Here is an 18,941-nt window from a genome sequence, read left to right as displayed (position 1 = left end):
ATAAAGGGATGCAGATGGTCAGTAACAACACTCAAGTAGGCTGTGGTGTTCAAACGGTGCTCAGTAAGGGGCATGATGTGTGTGCTATTACACCACCACCAGCCTGAACTGTTAACACAATGCAGAGTAGATCCACGGATTTCAATGCATGCCCATAGTCTGGAGGCTCCTCTCTCTGCGACACTAAGGCGGTGAGACTGCTTCATGTCTGTGAACTTTGCAGCAACTTGCCCCACTACTATGAACTGAATACTGAGGCTTTGGGCCCACTTCGGGAATTTGGATCTAAGGACTCAATTTGGTTTGGAATGTTGTGGCTCACTTCTGTTTGCATGAACAAGAGAAAACCTGCAGATGCTGGAAATCTGAGCAACACAATGCCGGAGGAACTCAACAGGCCAGGCAGCATCTATGTATAGGGAAAAAGTACTGTTGAGGTTTTGGCCCAAAACGTCAACTGTGTTTTTTTCCGTAGATGCTGCCTGGCCTGCTGAGTTCCTCCAGCATTTTGTGTGTTTCTTTGTTTGCATGATTTGTTTTTTTTGTTGTTTGCACTGGGGTTGGTCTAATTTTTTTTTAATTGGGTTCTTTGCTATGTGACTGTCTGAGCAAACAAATCTCAAGGTTGTATAATTTATACATTTGTAGAAGAAAATACACTTCAACTTTGTGTGTTCAGAGATGCTCTTTTGTATACTACTGTTGTAACACATAGTTATTTGAATTACTGTCACCTTCCTATCAGCTTGAACCAGTCTGGCTATTCTCCTCTGACCTCTGTCATTAGCAGCATTTTTGCCCACTGTACTGGTGCTCAATGGATGTGTTTTTTTTTAAAATGTCATTCTCTGTAAGCTCTAGAGCCTGATGTAGAGATCAGCAGTTTGAGATGCTCAAGCCACCTGGTCTGGCACCAACAGACTTTCCAGTCAAAGTCACTTGGATTTCATTTCTTCCCCATTTTGATGTTTGGTCTGGAAAACTACTAAACCTGAACATCTCTGCATGCTGTTATGCATTGAGTTACTGCTACATGATTGGCTGATTAGATATTTGCATTAAAGAGTGGGTGTACATAAAGTAGCCGCTGAGTGCATTTGAACAAATGTAAGATTCCAGTGAGTATATAAATCTAGGTCATTGGGGATTCATTGGAAAGATAACTGTCAGAAATATTTAAGATTTCACTGTAATAATAAAGGAGTTGTGCTGGACAGGCCTTTAGTGATATCATCACCTGGCTGCTGTTTAAAATGCCAATAGACAAAATTGACAGATCATCAACTCGGTGAAAGACGCTCTTTGGTCGGCCCGAAACTTGATGGTCTGCCAGCTGACGGAGATGTCCGTGACTGAATGCTGCCGACTGGCACACTCTCGTCTGCAGGAGTACGTTCTGAGGGATGCACTCAAACTTGGTGCAGCCACCGCGAAGGCCCGGTGGGGAAGGACCACAGTTTAACGTTCATCACCCGTAGGAGGGGGAGAGGTTGGGTGGGGAGGAGACCTACCCTCATCAGCTGTGTGGACAGATAATCAACATGGTGCCCAAGGAGTGGGTGGAATTGTTAATTTGGGAAAGTATTAGAGCCATTGCCTGCCTTTATTGTTGAAATTATTGATTGTTAATAAGTCTTAACTCTTGACCAAGGGTTGAGAGTAAACGCATGATTTACTGTAAACATCTTTCATTTGTAAATGAACAGAGAGTCAATGCAAAATTTTTATTGTTAATAACTGTATTGAATAAGGACTCACAGTCAACGAATGGTTTTCTTTTCCTGTATGTAATTATTTTTATTTTGTAATATTTCTGAATAAAGTATTTTTGGGAAAAAAAAAAAAATGGCCAATTTTGCAGTAATTAAGTGCAATGTTTGGAACCACTGCCAAGTATAGTGTTCCCTTATGCAGCCATAGCTAGAAAAATTTTTGCTGAGCTGGGCAAGAGCATAGAAACACCCATGCTATTTTGCTCTGGTTCTAAGATTTACAGTAGGTAGAAAGGGAATGGAGAAGTTTGTCAGCACTTGGGAAAGTGTATGTTGGGAGTTATCTCCAGGGCAAAATAGACAATGGGTGCAGGAGAAGGCCACTTGGCCCTTCGAGCCAGCACCACCATTCACTGTGATCATGGCTGACCATCCACAATCAGTACCCCGTTCCTGCCTTCTCCCCATATCCCTTGACTCCACTATCTTTAAGAGCTCTATCTAATTCTTTCTTGAAAGCATCCAGAGAATTGACCTCCACTGCCTTCTGAGGCAGAGCATTCCACAGATCCACAACTCTCTGGGTAAAAAAGTTTTTCCTCAACTCCGTTCTAAATGGCCTACCCCTTATTCTTAAAATGGGACAGGTTTTGAGAAACCTTTTGAGCATTGCTAGGGCAGAGGTGGACAATATGAAAACATAGTCTTTCCTGTTCTGAATTGGCATTACCACCTCAAATGGATTGCATCAACAAAAGCACATTTTTAGATTTACATTTTAATTAGTTTCAACTGTCAAGTTGTCAGGTATATAATGTACTGCCTTTAATAAAACAGACTCAACCATTTATATGAATAATTAAAATTGAAGTCAAAATGGCTCACTGGATTAAAAGTGTGCACATAAATTAGTATCTCAGTTTTTGCTCTTGCCTTGGTATCCTTTAGCCTACTCAAATCCTGTTATTCCATTGTGCAGTTTACTTTCAGTGATCATTAATTTTAATGCCAGCCTTTGTTCATTTTAATAGAAGTGTATTCCTGGCAGATAGTAACTTCTGGTCTGTCTTTCAAACTATCTTCCAAGTGCTCTGAATCCGCAGTTGCAGTATTCAGTCGTTGTAATTTCGATAACTGTCTTGCCAAAACTCTAGATGTCAAAACTGCAGCTGCTACACAATTACAGTCGAGGAAGCGGCCGGAGCCAAAAGTTCCTGCACCTGTTCCAGGTATGTTCCATGCTTGGTCGGTTCATGGCAGGTAACTATTTTACCTGCTAACTGAGTAATTGAACTAGACAAATGTGCTCTTACTGCCTGTAATTGGGGATGGGTAAAATCTACTTGTTCCATGTGCATGATGCCATTTTATCAACAGTGAAATGCTGTCAATAAAAAGGAGCTGACGCACAACCAATAAAACATTAACCTGTTACCCTCACTGCATGCTCTGCCTGACCAATATAGACTAACAATAATTGGCAATGAATGCAGGAAAGGGAGTTCTTGAAATTAATCTACAGCTACTTAGGTCCATCTCCAGTTTTATACTGAAAATTGTTACTCATTGGGTTTGACTATTTTACTCCGGAAATAATCTACATGTGATTGGGGTTAAGGTGCGGAGGATCAAACATGGAAATCCTCTAGAGCCCAGTGGAACTACAGACAAGGGGAATGATATACTGGAGTCAGAAATTAAAGTGCTTTTTCCAGTAACAGATGTAGTGATGAGGGCAGTGTTTGGCACAATCACTTGACTTTGTGATGTTGCCAACAAAATCTCCTGCAGTTGAAATGTAGGCAAAATGGCAGCTGTATGGAACAAAATTTATGAACAACCTTGTGATAAAATACCAGATTTTTGCTTGTTTGGCAACTGGGACCCTACCATGTGACAGTACTCTTACATATTACGGTAAATTCCAATTACTTGGGACGCATCAGGGCAAGTACGTTATGGCGCAATTAAGTGGCTGCCCTGTTAGCTGAAATTTAATGGAAATGTTAAAAATGTATATTTTAAAGAAAGACAAACTACTGTTTAACTGAATAACAAATTATGAACACTGCCAATAGTGCTACAGTACTAAAACTATTAGTTCCTAAGTTGTCAATGGAGGATTTCATCCAGTATACGCTGTTCTGGTTTTGTTCTTTTACTGTCAAAAGAACAGAACAGACACCTAGAGCAGATAATGGGCTGCCTTCATGCAGTGCTTTTGACAATTTTATCCTCCATTGTAACATTCAAGATGATTATCAATACCTTCAAATTCTTCGAAGTTAATTTGAAGTAGTAAATTTGTTTCATTTTCACTCCCAGCCATTTCTGTCGTCAAGCCTGAATGCTTGAAACCACAGTGAGCAAAGCAGTTCTGAGCAGTAACTCATTTCTCATTGACTATCAGTGACAAAAATAAATGTTTATTGAACACAACCAATTGATGTTATTTTCAAAACTGTTTGCTCCAAGTACAGTGTAGCGTGGTAGCACAAGTACATGCGCCAAATGCTACTTAGAAACTGTTCAACAACAGTCTTCTGTCCCAATTAAGCAGCATAGTGCTCCAACTAAGTAGCTGCTCCGATCAACTGATGGCCCAGTTGACTGGAATCCACTGTATTATCAGATTGAATGCAATCTTGGGTAAGGAGATCCATTTGCTGGATGGGGAAATTGCTGGCATAGCTTTCCTCTTCCTTACTTCAAACCCCTTTCAGTATTCTGAAAAGACAGGGTCATAAAGTGGAAGGTTACTTTGAGCATTGTCCAATTGTCTAGTTTTCAAATTCTTTGCTTTCTGGCAAAATTTCAGACTAGCTGGTTGACGTCTTTAAATCTGGCATCTTGTACATAAGTAGTTGGACCTCAGTGGCAACTTGTACTTGGCTGTGACTTAGATCAAAAATTTAATATTTATTTATTTATTTGTTTGTTTATTTTTTAGCTACCAAGCCCACAATATCAAGCAAAACAAAAAACGCAGGCAAGTCAAGTGAAATTTCAAGCTGCAAACCAGTAAGTTTGTTCTTGCATTTTCTCCATTTCCAAACTCGCTGAAGCATCTGTTAAACCTGTATCACACTTTAAATTGGATTTGTTAATACTTCCCAGTTTGTAATTCCAATCTTGCTTGCCAAACCTTAAAAGTATGGCCATGGGCTTCCCACTGGGGAAATGAGCTGGTCTGTGGCTTACTTTTTTAAAGAAAGCATCCAGGCTAACTGCTTTGCTTGATGCTTTCCCTTGCATAGAATTCTTGTAGCAGGAAATGTCAAGCACTTTCTTTTTGAGGAGCTGCAGTCCTAGTTATTTCCTGCTCAGAAACCACCTGATCTTTCCCAGTTCTGTTACTGTGTTCAGGTCTCCTTTGACCTGGGACTGTATTGTGTTATGCTGTTACTCGACATGTTTAACCATTGCCCATATTTGATGCTTCTACAGACACCATGACTTCAAAGCGTTGTAATGGTAACCCTTCACAACAGGGTTTGAGATGATCTGGTTTGTTCTCTGTAAGGTGTGGTTGTTTGTAAGTCAACAGTTTCAGTTTGGACACCGATCCTTGAGGTTTTGTTGGGAGAACCTTGTAAGATTCATTGATCCTTATCTATTCGTTGGCCACGTTATTGTGGATCTGGCATTTAAGCTGGACTGTACAAGTATGCAATTAGAGAACTACCTCCTTCAGTTACCCCTCCTGTTTACCTCCCACAGTTCACTGTTCTCTCTGATTCAATTCCTTCAGCCCCTAACCACCTCCACCTATCAACCCTCCTCTGCCCCCCCCCCCAAATTTTATCCCATCACCCACCCCCCTTCACCTGGTTTCACCTCTCAGATGCCAGCTTGTACTCCTTCTCTCTCTCTCCCCACCTTCTTACACTAACTTCTGCCCCCTTGCCAGTCCTGATGACATTTTTGGGCCAAAACACTTCAACTGTTTATTCCCTTCCACGGACGCTACCTGTCCTGCTGAGTTCCTCTAGCATTTTTTTTGTGTGCTCCTCTGGATTTCCATTATCTGCAGAATCTTTGTTTAAATTTTGTATGCTCCACTTAATCACCTGAATTTAAATTCCATGATCATGGTCCTGGACTTGTTTAACCACGGAAGCATCATTGTTGGGGCTGAAAAATATTGGACTCAAGATCTCAGTACTTGAAATTGTATTTCCTCATTTGCAGTCAAGCTGATAAATTGTAGATTATTAATCTGTCAAAGTTTTATCTTCATGTGATAAGATTCCAAAATTATCCAGTCCAGTTGGTGCTTGTTTAGCTTTTATGCTGGACAAGCAAGAACTTTATGGAATTTGCTGGACTTGCAAATAACTGAATTGGAACTGTATAATCTTGTCAATTTTATTCTGTTTACATGTGACTAAATTTGCTTTCTGACTATTCAGCTTTAAAATTGAATAATGTTGTCCGTTCATGGATCAACTTTATTTGCCACATACATTTACATGGATTGGGCATTTTCTGTGGTGTGTTGGGCAGGGTGCAGCATGCAACAAAGACAACATTCAATTCTAAAGAGTAAAGAATTATATTAAAATATTAAAGTTGTGTACAGTATACTGTTTATGATGCAAATGCATTATAGTGGTTTAAAGTGCTTGCACTGCAGTATAGAGACTGAGGTAAGGGGAGTGGAGGCTTCTAGAATAATTAATCAAATTAAGTTTGCATGAAGTTTGTTTTAATATACCTACACACTTCCAGAAGGGAGAATTTTGGACACCAGAAGACTAAAAATGTTGCTATTACCTTCTACTGCTTGCAGAAGTTTATATTTAAACTAGCACTTAAATGTATTGAATAAAATCTATTTTGCAGATTCCTCCAAAGCCAAAGTCTGACCCTTGTGTAGAACCGTGTATGAAGGCCATTCCTGAGGAAGAGATTCTGTCACAGACTTCTGACATCTTATTGGCTCAGAATGAAGAGGGGGACCAACAGCCACTGAGTGCACCCATAGATGTTGAAACTGAGGAGAAGAAAGTCTCGTTTGCCCCTGAAAACTATGTCTTTGAACCTGTGCCTGGATTTGCCCAATTCAAATTTACCCCACTCAGCCCGCGAAGTGTGAATAACTTTTTTAGCTCTCATACCTGGAGTCCTGCCAAACACCATTTGTAAGTAATTTGTAAAGCTTGAGTCCAGTAATGAAGTTTTTCACTTTTTTGAGTGGGACTAAGAATGGGGCAGTTGATGAATTAATAGATGGTGAGGTAGGGCAGGCAGATGATACTGCAAAATTGCAGTCAGAGGGATGAGTTGGATCAGCTGAAGTGTAACTTCAGGGTGATGAATACAGCACTGATGCTGTTATATTTGAATGCATGCAGTATGCAGTTTAAGTTAGATCTTGAAGCACAGGTAGAGATTGGCAGGTATGAAGTTGTGGGCAACGCTTTAAGATCATAATTGGGAGTTTAACATCTAAGTATACCCATTGAATCGAAAGGACAGGCAGGGAGAGGCTCAGATTTTTTTTTAAAGTTGAAATTAAATCCTTAAAGGTGACATAGGGTGGGAAGGTGTAGCAGCCTTGTGGATGGAGTGAAGAAACTGCAAGGATCCTGGTGGAAGTTGTATACAGGTCTGAGCAGTAGCCAGGATGTGGCTACAAATTACAACAAGAGGTAGAAAAGGCGTGTCAAAAGGCAATGTTACAATAGTCATGGGGGATTTCAATGTGCAGGTAGATTGAGAAAATCAAGGTTGGTGCTGGATCCCAAGAGGAAATTTATCGAATGCCTTCAAGATGGCTTTTTATAGCAGTTTGTGGTCGAGCCCACTAGAGGAAAGGCAATTCTGGATTGGATGTTGTGTAATGAACCAGATTTGACCAGGGAGCTTAATGTAAAGGAACCCTTGAGAGGAAGTGATGATATGATGGGTTTCACCTTGCAGTTTGAGAGGAGGAAGCTGAAGTCAGATGTATGCTTAATTCAGTGGAGTAAAGGGAATTTGAGGCACGAGAGGAGCTTGCCCAAGTTGATTGGAAGGGGACACTAGCAGGGATGACAGCAGAACAGCATTGTTGAAGTCTCAGGGACCACTTCAGAAGGTGCAGGGTAGATGATCCCAAAGAAGTATTCTAAAGGGAGGATGATGCAACTGTGGCTGTCAAAGGCTGCATAAAAGCAAAAGAGGACATATAGCAAAAAAAATTCAAAGTTTTTAAAAAGCCAATAGAAGCAACTAAAGAAAAGCCACAAGGGGAGAAAAGATGAAATGTAATGGTAAGCCAGCCAGTACAGAGGATGCAGTTTTTTCATATACAGTACAAACAGAGGCGAGAGTAGGTATGGGACCACTGGAAAATTATACTAGGGAAATAGAAATTTGGGGGGGGGGCAAAAAAATAGCAGTCAATGAGTGTTTTTGCTAGATTCTGAAATGGTTCGGGGTGACTGGAAAATTGCAAATGTTATTCTCCTTGTTTAAAAGGGAGGAAAGCCAGTTAGCTGACCTCAATCGTTAGGGAGATGTTGGTGTCTAATAAGGGTGAGTTTTTTTTTTTGGATACTTGGAGATGCATTGTAAAATAGGTCAAAATCAGCATAGTTTCCTTAAGGGGAAATCTTGCCTGACCAATCTGTTGAAATTCTTTGAGGAAATGGTAAGCAGGATACAGAGTCTGGATGCTGTTTACTTAGATATTCTGAAAGCCTTTGGCAAGGTGCCACAGGCTCTTGCTAAGCAGCCCATGGTATTACAGGGACAGGGCTTTGGCTGTTTGGCAGAAGGTAGGGTGGAAATAAAGGGGCCTTTTTTTCAGGTTGGCTGCTGATGACTAGTGTTCTGCAAGGTTTGGTTTTGAGACAGCTTTTCACATAATTTGTCAATGATTTTAGATGACCACGTTTGCATGTGATATGAAGATGGGTGGAGGAGAGAGCAGGGAGTCTGCAGAATGATTTGGACAGATTAAGAGAATGGGCAAAGTAGCAGATGAGATAGTTTTGAGAGGTGTATGGTCATGGACTTTGATAGAAGGAATAAAGTTGTGCACTATTTTCTAAACTGAGAAAATTCAGAAATCTGAGGTCCAGAGACTTGGGAGTCTTGGTGCAGGATTCCTTGAGGTTAACTTGCTGGTTGAGTCAGTAGTAAGAAAGGGAAATGCGATGTTAGAATTCATTTTGAGTGGACTAAAATGTAATGCTAAAACTTTATAAAGCATTGGTCAGACTGCATTTTGAATATTGTGAGCAATTTTGGGAGGCTTATCTAAGAAAAGATGTGCTGTTACTAGAGAGGGTCCAGAGGAGGATTCACAGGAATGATTCTAAGAATGAAAGGGTTAACGTATGAACAGTGTTTAATGGCTCTGGGCCTGTACTCACTGGAATTTAGAAGAAGGGGGGTGGTGGTCATTGAAACCTATTGAATGTTGAAAAGCCTGGATAGTGGATGTGGAGGGGATGTTTCCTGTAGTCTGAGTCTAGGACCAGAAGGCACTGCCTGAGTGTAGAGGGACGTCCATTTAGAACAGAGATGAGCGATTTCTTTAGCCAGAGGGTAGTGATTCTGTGGCATTGATCGTCAAAGACACCTCTGCCAGCCAAGTCATTGGTGTATTTAAAGTGAAAGTTGATAGGTTCTTGATTAGTAAGGGTGTCAAAGGTTACAGGGAAAAGGCGTGAGAATGGGGTTAAGGCTGATAATAAATCAGCCATGATGGAATGGCAAAGCAGATTTGGTGGGCCAAGTGGCCTATTTCTGCTCCTATGTCTTGGCTGTTTGTGTTGCAAATGGTGAAAATCTAATTGAAGTTTTAAGAACATTTGCAAGTACACTTGAGCTGTTATATGACGGGAGTGGTCTCTTGTCCTGGTATTCCTTGCCATATTACCAGAGAGCTCCATCTTTCTACTGTTTACCCCTTAATATTCTAAAATTGTGCATAAGAAGACCAAGAATATTTAAATCGTATGTTGATGACAGATCTTGGCTACCATGTGTTGTCCCATATACTTCAAGCTGCAATTCTTTTGGTTTTTTGCCTTGAATTTGCTTCACTCATAAGAACTGTCTCTAAGAAGATGCAGAACAGATGTAAACCATTTGGATCCTCAAACCTACCCCATCACCCACCATTCAGTATGATTGTAACATGCCTGCTTTAGGCTACATCTAAACAGTCGGAATGAGGGGCAGTTTTCCATAGCCCCTCGTTCGTTGTTTTTCTTTTCATATTTTCTTTTTAATTGGTGTTTGATCCATGTTCCTACACTCAATATTAATCCTACCATAACAGTAATTGAGAATTATCCTCTCCTTTTCAGGGAAAGTAAAACAGGCTCTTCTACAACAGCGAATATTGTAGCAAAATCAACTGGAAGTGCTTGTGAATCAGGAGTTGAGTCATCAAGCATGCCTGAAGCAAAAAGTGAAGAACCTGTTAGGACTGGTTAGTGCATTATATATTCACTTCTCATAGACTGAGTAATTAATTCTATCACACTATAATCCTTGTGCAACTACCATACCTGGCACAATAGCAGGCTTTATGTTTAATTTTCCTTTTTTCTGGAATATTTTAAAAACTGGTTTATTTTCAGTTTTATTTTTTACTTAACAGTGCAGTCTTGGGGTATATTTACCTGGCTTTAGCTATTTGTATAGAATACTTCAGCTTATTAGTCTAGGTGGGGGTGGAGATTGAGATCCATTTGATTGTGATCTTTAAATCTTGACTTTATTCCTTCTCTCTTCTCCCCCCCGCCCCCCCACACCAAATTGCAGCTTTTGAAATTCCTGAGACCAATAAAGCACAACCTTTTGGATGCTCATCAACTGGTGACAGTGAATCAGTCCATGATGTTGCCTATTTCAGGTTAGCATGCAGCAGTGATATTGAAAAAGAGATTGGTTTAGTGTATCTAATCCAATTTTATAAGAAATGCAGTTTCATGCTCAGATAGTAATACTCGTGTAGAGCCAACAAGATCTTAAATGTTCTGCAAAAGTAGTTTAGTCATGGTAAAGTTCAATGTTTTGACCAGACCTACTTTACCTTTGTGTATTTTTCTAGTTTTTTGTGGGGCATTTGGAGAGGACTAATTAGAAGTCTGATTTTTTTTCCAACATGTACGATTAGAGCTTTGTTTCCAATCTGGCTAGCTATAAGCCGGAATCATGGACGGCAGAGTTGACTGACCATTTTTGAGAATTGTTTTATGCTACTGTGTCTAGTTGTAATAAGATTTTGTACAGATTTACACTAATGAGTGTATTAACATTAAAAGGATGGTAAACTATTGCAAGTGCCTCTCAATAGTTCCAAATATTAAATATGAAGAAAGTGCTGTTTTGCCTTCAGCTGTGTGGATTAATTTAGCATCAAATATTGCCTTCTACTGAAGCAGATTACACTGTTTTGTTTTTAAAAAAATAAATAAATTTAATTTACTTGAACAAGAAATTTGGAAAATAAGATTAAATGGATAGCCTGTGGAAGCTTTTGTTCTCATTGGCTTTACTAATCCAGATTGCATCTAAATAATTTAGCGAAATGCTTTGGTCATTGTAGGGTCATCTTTCTGATGGATTTTGGGGTTCCTAGCTAGGCCACTTCAGGGATGGCTTAGGTCTATTGGGGTACATGGAGGTAGTAGCTTAAACCATCCCACTGTGAACCCATTCATAACTTTCTTACAGAGGAGTCATTGCATCAGAGACAGAGAATTTGAGTCTGCATTGCCAGCAGTGGAATGAATGGGTAAATTCTGAGGTGGTCCCGGATCGTGGTAAGATGGACGTCGTGAGTTAATACCAACATAGTAAACAAATCTATCACCTCGCCAACACCAAATCTTTCAATTCCCTTTATATCCAAAAAGTATCCATTTTTTTTTTAATAATGGGCTCTCCAGATCCCTCCTGTGTAGAACTTGAACCTCCAATCCCTTATTGTCAGACACCTAACAACCCCATCAAGATCTTTTATGTCTCAAATTAACTCTTTCTTCCAAACCATGCAATCTCAGTTATCTTGGTTAGATCCCACCATTGGCAGCTCTTGTACCATCCCTCAATAGAAATTATTTATTTTTGTATTTCTTGGAGAATGGGGTCACTGGTTGTATGAACAGGCTTGTTGAGAATTGTTGAACAATGTCATCTCCTCACCCTTTGAAATGTTTTAGACCACGATTCTGTTGAAGGCTAATCAATATAGTCAAATGAATGGCTGTACCTGCCAGCATGTGAAATCTTAAGATGACTTTACTCTTATTGGCATGCAGCTTCACTGCCTTTTGGGTATCATATAACTAAACTAAACATGGCTTTTTGCACTTTCTGAGCTATTTTCCATAAAAAACAGAATCTTAAGTAGGTATGGATTTTTCCTAGTTTGTGTGCTATGCTGCCACTTAAACCAAAAGGGCTGCAGTTTATTCACTGTTCCAGAAACTAGTGGTGTTGCATCAGGTTCAACACAACTTCCATGAGTTGAAGCCAAAGGCTTTGTATGCTTGTATCCTTGCCTTCTCTTTTGCAAACAGTGTCAATGATGAAGACACTGAGTTTGAGCACTGGAACCTAGTAAGTTTGAATTTGATTTGTTTTTAATTTTTTTTAATGATATCGGCAAATTTCTAAAAATGTTAAGCAGTTACATGAGTCCCAATGCATAAATACAAGAATTAATTTATTGAGTTATGGACTTAATTGATTGCAAAGTATTTAACTGGAGATTCTGATATAGATTTACTCATTGTTTCTATCTTTGGTTAAACCAGCACAACTGATATTTTTGGTAGTGTCACCAAGATTCTATATAATTTCAGTGACTTCCACTCAATGACCCCTTTATTAGATACTGGGGTGTACTTGATAAAGTGGCTACGTGAGTGGAATCCATTTAGTTTTCTACTGTAGCCCATCCACTTTAAGGTTTAATGTGTGTTCAGAGATACTCTCCTGCACACCACTGTTGTAACATGTAGTTATTTGAATTACTGTTGTCTTCCTGTCAGCTTGAACCAGTCTGCCCATTCTCCTGACCTCTCCAAGATGTTTTTGCCCACAGAACTGCTGAGCACAATTTTTTTTTTTCCACACCATTCTCTGAACTCTAGAGACTGTGGAAAATCCCTGGAGATCAGTTTCTGAGATACTCCCATCAATAACAAGTTCATAGTCAAAGTCATTCAGATCATATTACTTCCCTGTTGATGTTTGGTATAAACAATATCTGAGCCTCTTGACCATCTCTGCATCCTTTAATGCATTGAGATGCTGCCACATGATTGGCTGATTAGGTATTTGTATTAACATACAGGTGTGCCTAATGGTGCCCCAAGTGTATCATTATTGTGTCACGTATTATATCAGTATTGCTTACTTACTGTCGTAATCTACTTGAATTATTGCAGGGGGGATAAATATTTAAAGAAAATCTAATTGATGTTCATCTTTAATGTCAATTGGAATGTATTCTGAAGTGTAAACTAGTCTTTGGTAACCTGTCTTTGTTCAAATTCTTTGCACCCTCTTTTGCAATAGTATTGAGGATGGCTATTGTTGTAATCTGTAGATTGTCTAGTAATTAGATTTTGCCTAATGTGCTTTTTATCATTTTACATCCCAGTCAACACATACACTTAATTCTATTTTAATCTTTTACTCTAGTGGATAATTTGCTGTAATTGAACTTATAATCTTTGCTTTCAGTCAGCAGTATCATTTTTCAAAATCACTTCTTGAGGAAAAGTCGGATAATCTGCTTAGAGTCTGACTCTAATCAAAAGTATTACTTTTTGGCTAGTTAAGGACCTGGTTCGTTCTTCTACGGGACAGGCACGCCTCCTCATGGCTGAGCGATTTAAACAGTTTAATGGTCTTATCGACAACTGCGAGTTCAAGACAAGTGAAAAAGAAGTCACCTGTGCAGATCTTGAAGGGTTTTGGGATATGATCTACTTCCAGGTATCTGAAGGCTTCCTTTTGGCTCCTTAAAACAACCTCAAATCAGTTCCTATGAATAAATTGGAACTGACTTTTTTCTTTTCAGAAGAATGCAATCACATTTTATTGGTAGATTGACAAGATCTGTGTTTTGTATTTCCTCTGGAGTTTATTGACTTCATATTGGTAGATAATTCTATTAATGCTAAAACAATCTCGTGGTTCCACAAATAACAAATAAGAAGTGGCTGGGGCAGCTGGGAGATTAAAGTATTGATCATTAGTGCACCCACAAGCACTTGCAAAAGAAATCAGTGAGATGTAGTAATTTGGACCTCTTCAGTTCCCCTGACTATGGGCAGAGCTTGCTACTCCTAATCTGAAGAATTGACCAGTTCTTTTCAAAGGTCACAAGAATAAGAAATGCAAGTGCTAGGCAAATGGGTACAGCAAGGTGAGGAGAAAACTGGGCAAGAGCTTCCACCTAGTTGGAGGTACTTGAATGAATTTGCTAACTATAATTCCTTGCTATGCATTAGTTGAATCTAAATGACAAGCCATAGTTTTTTGTATTTAAACTGACTAATGCAGTGAAAATGGAGATGGAGTTGAAGCATAAAATTAAATTTGTTCTCAAAGCTATTGTCCTTGCATTTTTAAAATACAAAGCCATCTAGCTACTCCAGTTTCCAGTCCCTGACTTGTATTTTCAATGTGCTATCAAACCTTTAGTTCATTGCATTTATTTTTTTTTTATCATTTTTCCCCAGGTTGAAGATGTGAATAAAAAATTTGAGCGTTTGAAGAAGATTCAAGCAAATAACTGGGAAGAGCCATCATCACCCAAAAGAGTGGTCAAGGTAAAGGATTAGAAATTTAAGAATCTAGCACAGTTACTTGATAGTTGTGTTGTATCTTTACAGAGAAAATGTATAAATATTGGTGAGCATTCTAGTCAACTTTGAAGCCTACAATATTTGTCAATGTTCAGTTAATGCAAGTCCCTTCTGCCCATGACCAATGTCTTTAGCATTGTTCCAAGGTCCAAAAATTATCAAATTAATAGTTTTGTAAGAAGCCATCTTCAAGGCCATCATTTTTATTGTTTTTAAATGAGATTGCTATAGCAGTCGAGGGATTAAAAAATCTGTCAATTCGTCCTACAAAGATTAAAATAGTTGAAGGATTTGGGTGACCTCCCGTTGGGAAGAGTAAAGCCTTTGGGAAGAGTATAGCAGTTGTATGAATCTGTTTAAATAATGGCTTTATTAGGCAACACCAGTTTCAAAGAGGTAACATTTTCTGAAGATGCAAACATCAACTGAAAACAGTGCATAGAATATAAAACACTACAGCACAGTACAAGTCCAATCTAACCCTTCCCTCCTGCATAGCCTTCCATTTTCTATCATCAGTGTGTCTATCCAAGTTTCTTAAATATCCATAATGTACAGTAGTTATGTCTACCACCACCACTTGCAGCATCTTCTATACACCCACCACTCTCTGTAGTATTTTTTTCAAAAAACTTGCCTGAGATCCTCTGTACTTCAATCACCTCAAAAATATGCCCCCTTGTATTAGCCATTATTGTCTTAGGGAAAAAGTCTCTGGCTGTCCACTCAAACTATGCTTATTATATTCACCTCTAAGTCACTTCTTTTCCTGCAAAGGGAAAAGCCCTGGCTTGCTCAACAACTCCTCATGAGACATGCTCTCTAATCCAGGTAGCATTCGTTGTGCACTCTCTAAATTCTCTCTATCCTTCCTATAGTGAGGCAAACAGAACTGAACCAATTCCAAGTCTGGTCTAACCAGGAACATTAGTGTGTGGCTCTTGAACTCAAGCAGGTGTGTGTGAATTTAATGAAGTTTTTTCCATATGTGCTAACTAAATGCTTTTTCGTTTAGAAGAAGGCTGCCAAGTCCAAACCAGGGGAAGTAATAAAAGCCAGTGTAGCACCAAAGAGCCATTTGGCAGCTGTGAAGGCAGCAATGAAGGCCAGAATGAAAGGGAGGATGGCTGACTCCAACAGAAAAGAAACTCAAAGTGATCTCATTGTTTTTGATGCAGGATTCTTCAGAGTGGAGAGTCCTGCAAAAATCTTTCCTGGTAAGATTTGTTCCCACAGATCAGTGTAATGTTCCTAAACTTGTACAGACATCTTGTACTCAAAACTGCATAAAGGTGTATTGGATTTCTTGATGCCTTTGACAAATTCTGTTCAAATTCTTGTTTGCATGCTGCTCTTCTACAGTTTCATTGGGTGGAATGGCTGCTCTTCTGTGGTCCAGAAAACTTAATTTCTAACCTACCTTGGTGTATGTTTCTGTCTAATTTTTGAAATATTTGTGCCATGTGCATTAAACCAGTGGTCCCCAAAGCATGTGCTACCGGGCCGCGAGGAAACGATATTATTTTGCGGTATGAAGCGATATGAGTCAGCTGCACCTTTCCTCATTCCCTGTCACGTCCACTGTTGAACTTGAACGCACGCGAGGTCGTCAGTCGGTATGAGTAAAAAAACAAACGTCGCTATGTGGCGACCCACTTTCTAACACACACGAACTGGCTCACGAAGCAGCGCGCGCAGGCAGAGAGGCCGGCCATCTTCATCAACAGGGGGAAAATCCCGTGCGCGGAAGGAGTCTGGGAATATGCATTCCCCATGGCAGTCCCACCCAGGGGAGGGCAGGAATGGGAAGGCTTTAAAGCAGGCCACGAAGTTTGAATAAATCTCTTTCATCGCAACTCTAACTCACCGACTACGTGTGGTTATTTTAGCGCTGTGTGTAGCACACCGCTACAATTGGTGACCCCGACGGCCCAAACGATATTTGGACCAGAGATGACCGATGCCACATCTGTTCACGCAGTTTCGTTAAAACTGCCAAGCTTTTGGGCGCCGCAACCCCGTCTGTGGTTCGAACAAGCAGAAGCACAATTCCACATTCGGCAGATAACCTCAGAGTCCACTCGCTACTACTACATGCTGAGCTCCCTCGACCAGGAGACAGCTGCACAAGTTGAGTTTATACAGTCGCCCCCGGAGGACGGCAAATACACAGCATTCAAAGCCCTGCTCATAAGGACTTTCGGACTCTCACGGCGCGAACAAGCACACCGCTTAATGCGCCTGGATGGTTTGGGAGACAGGCCGCCATCGGCACTAATGAACGAGATGCTGGCCCTAGTGGAAGGACACAAACCCTGCCTCATCTTTGAGCAGGTGTTCCGAGAGCAACTGCCCGAGGGCATGTGCCTGTTGCTGTCCGATGCAGATTTCAGCAACCCCCGGGAGGTGGCAGCCCGGGCAGATGCGCTGTGGAATGCCAGGAAAGAGAGAGGGATGTCCGTCGCACAGACCACCAAGCCGCCTGCCCAACGGCAGACCAGACCAGGCCCGGCAGCAGAGCCTACAAAACCCGGCGACGGGAGTGAGGAGCCCAACAAACAATGGTGCTTCTACCACCAGCAGTGGGGCACAGAGGCCCGCCACTGTAGACCACCCTGCAAATTCCCGGGAAACGCCAGGGCCAGCCGCCGCTGATGTCTATGGTGGCTGGCCATCAGGACAGCCTCCTGTATGTCTGGGACAAGCAGTCGGGACGCCGCTTTCTGGTTGACACCAGAGCAGAGATCAGCGTCTTACCTCCAACGAGTTACGATACCCGCAACAGAGAACCGGGACCCACCCTGAGGGCCACAAATGGCAGCACAATACGAACCTACGGCACCCACACGGTGCAGCTACAGTTCAGCTCCAGCCAGTTCACGTGGGACTTCACACTGGCCGCCGTGGCCCAACCACTCCTGGGGGCGGATTTTCTGTGAGCCCACAGCCTGCTGGTCGACCTGCAAGGGAAGCGATTAGTCCACGCCAAGACTTTTCAAACGTTCTCCCTGGGTGAAGCAAAGTTGCCAGCCCCACACCTGGACTCCATCACACTGTCCGACAACAAATTCACCAGGGCCCTGGCAGATTTCCCATCAGTACTGACACCGCAGTTCACGGCAGCCATGCCCAGACACTGAGTACAGCACCACATTCCGACCCAGGGACCACCCCTCCATGCCCCTGCTTGAAGGCTTCCCCCGGACAAGCTCCGACTGGTGAAGGAGGAGTTCAAGAAGATGGAGGAATTGGGGATCATACGACGGTCCGACAGCCCATGGGCCTCCCCCCTGCACATGGTGCCCAAGGCAACGGGAGGCTGGAGACCATGCGGTGACTACTGCAGACTGAACAAGGCTACAACGCCAGACTGCTACCCTGTGCCGCACATTCAAGACTTCGCAGCAAACCTACACGGCGCAAGGATCTTTTCCAAGGTAGACCTCGGCCGGGGATACCATCAAATCCCGGTATATCCGGACGACATCCCCAAAACAGCACTCATCACCCCGTTCAGACTTTTCAAATTCCTCTGAATGCCGTTCGGTCTAAAGAATGCCGCATAGACGTTCCAGCGGCTAATGGACGCGGTGGGACGCGATCTGGACTTTGCATTCATCTATTTGGACAACATCCTCATAGCCAGCAGTAGTCGTCAGGAGCATCTGTCCCACCTCCACCAGCTCTACTCCCGCCTGAGTAAATTCGGCCTTACAATCAACCCAGCCAAATGCCAGTTCGGACTCGACACCATCCACTTCCTGGGCCATAGGATTACTAAAGACGGGGCAACCTCGCTGCCCGCCAAGGTAGACGCGGTCCGCCACTTCCCCCGACCCAGCACAATCAAAGGCCTGCAGGAATTCGTGGATATGGTGAATTTCTACCACCGTTTCCTCCCCTCAGCAGCCTGAACCATGTGCCCCCTGTTCACTCTGATGTCGGGTAAGGGCAAGGACATTACCTGGGACAAACAGGCCACAGCCGCTTTCGTTAAAACCAAAGAAGCCTTGGCAAACGCCGCAATGCTAGTACACCCCAGAACGGATGTTCCTACTGCCCTCACAGTGGACGCATCCAACACAGCAGTCGGTGGAGTGCTGGAACAACTCATCGAGGGTCGCTGGCAACCCCTGGCGTTCTTCAGCAAACACCTACGACCACCTGAACTCAAATACAGTGCTTTCGACTGGGAGCTATTGGCACTATACCTGGCAATCCGGCATTTCAGGTACTTAGAAGGTAGGCCCTTCACCGTGTTCACAGACCACAAACCGCTTACCCTTGCGTTCACGAAGGTGTCCGACCCCTGGTCGTCCCGCCAGCAGCGACATCTGTCCTACATCTCCGAGTACACAACGGACATCCGGCATGTCTCGGGAAAAGACAACATAGTGGC

The 18,941-nt window shown here is 41.9% G+C and overlaps 1 protein-coding gene across 3 annotated transcripts in view; it reads left to right on the top strand.

The window, feature by feature from the left end:
* dlgap5 (discs, large (Drosophila) homolog-associated protein 5) overlaps positions 1-18,941 on the top strand; it is a 67,237-nt gene that overhangs the window by 27,296 nt on the left and 21,000 nt on the right. For 2 of the 3 annotated variants that reach the window (XM_072273070.1, XM_072273072.1), the window contains exons 5-13: positions 2,867-2,941; positions 4,663-4,733; positions 6,558-6,856; positions 10,019-10,143; positions 10,479-10,569; positions 11,394-11,482; positions 13,507-13,667; positions 14,417-14,506; positions 15,558-15,759. In XM_072273070.1, coding sequence (XP_072129171.1) covers positions 2,867-2,941; positions 4,663-4,733; positions 6,558-6,856; positions 10,019-10,143; positions 10,479-10,569; positions 11,394-11,482; positions 13,507-13,667; positions 14,417-14,506; positions 15,558-15,759 — 1,203 coding nt within the window. The remainder of the gene's footprint in view (positions 1-2,866; positions 2,942-4,662; positions 4,734-6,557; positions 6,857-10,018; positions 10,144-10,478; positions 10,570-11,393; positions 11,483-13,506; positions 13,668-14,416; positions 14,507-15,557; positions 15,760-18,941) is intronic. The other variant, XM_072273071.1, reaches the window with a different exon arrangement.

The sequence above is a fragment of the Mobula birostris genome, chromosome 11 (genome assembly GCF_030028105.1).
Source record: "Mobula birostris isolate sMobBir1 chromosome 11, sMobBir1.hap1, whole genome shotgun sequence".
Classification (NCBI taxonomy): domain Eukaryota; kingdom Metazoa; phylum Chordata; class Chondrichthyes; order Myliobatiformes; family Myliobatidae; genus Mobula; species Mobula birostris.
Note: the sequence above shows the minus strand (reverse complement) of the source record. Positions and strands in the feature narration are given on the sequence as shown.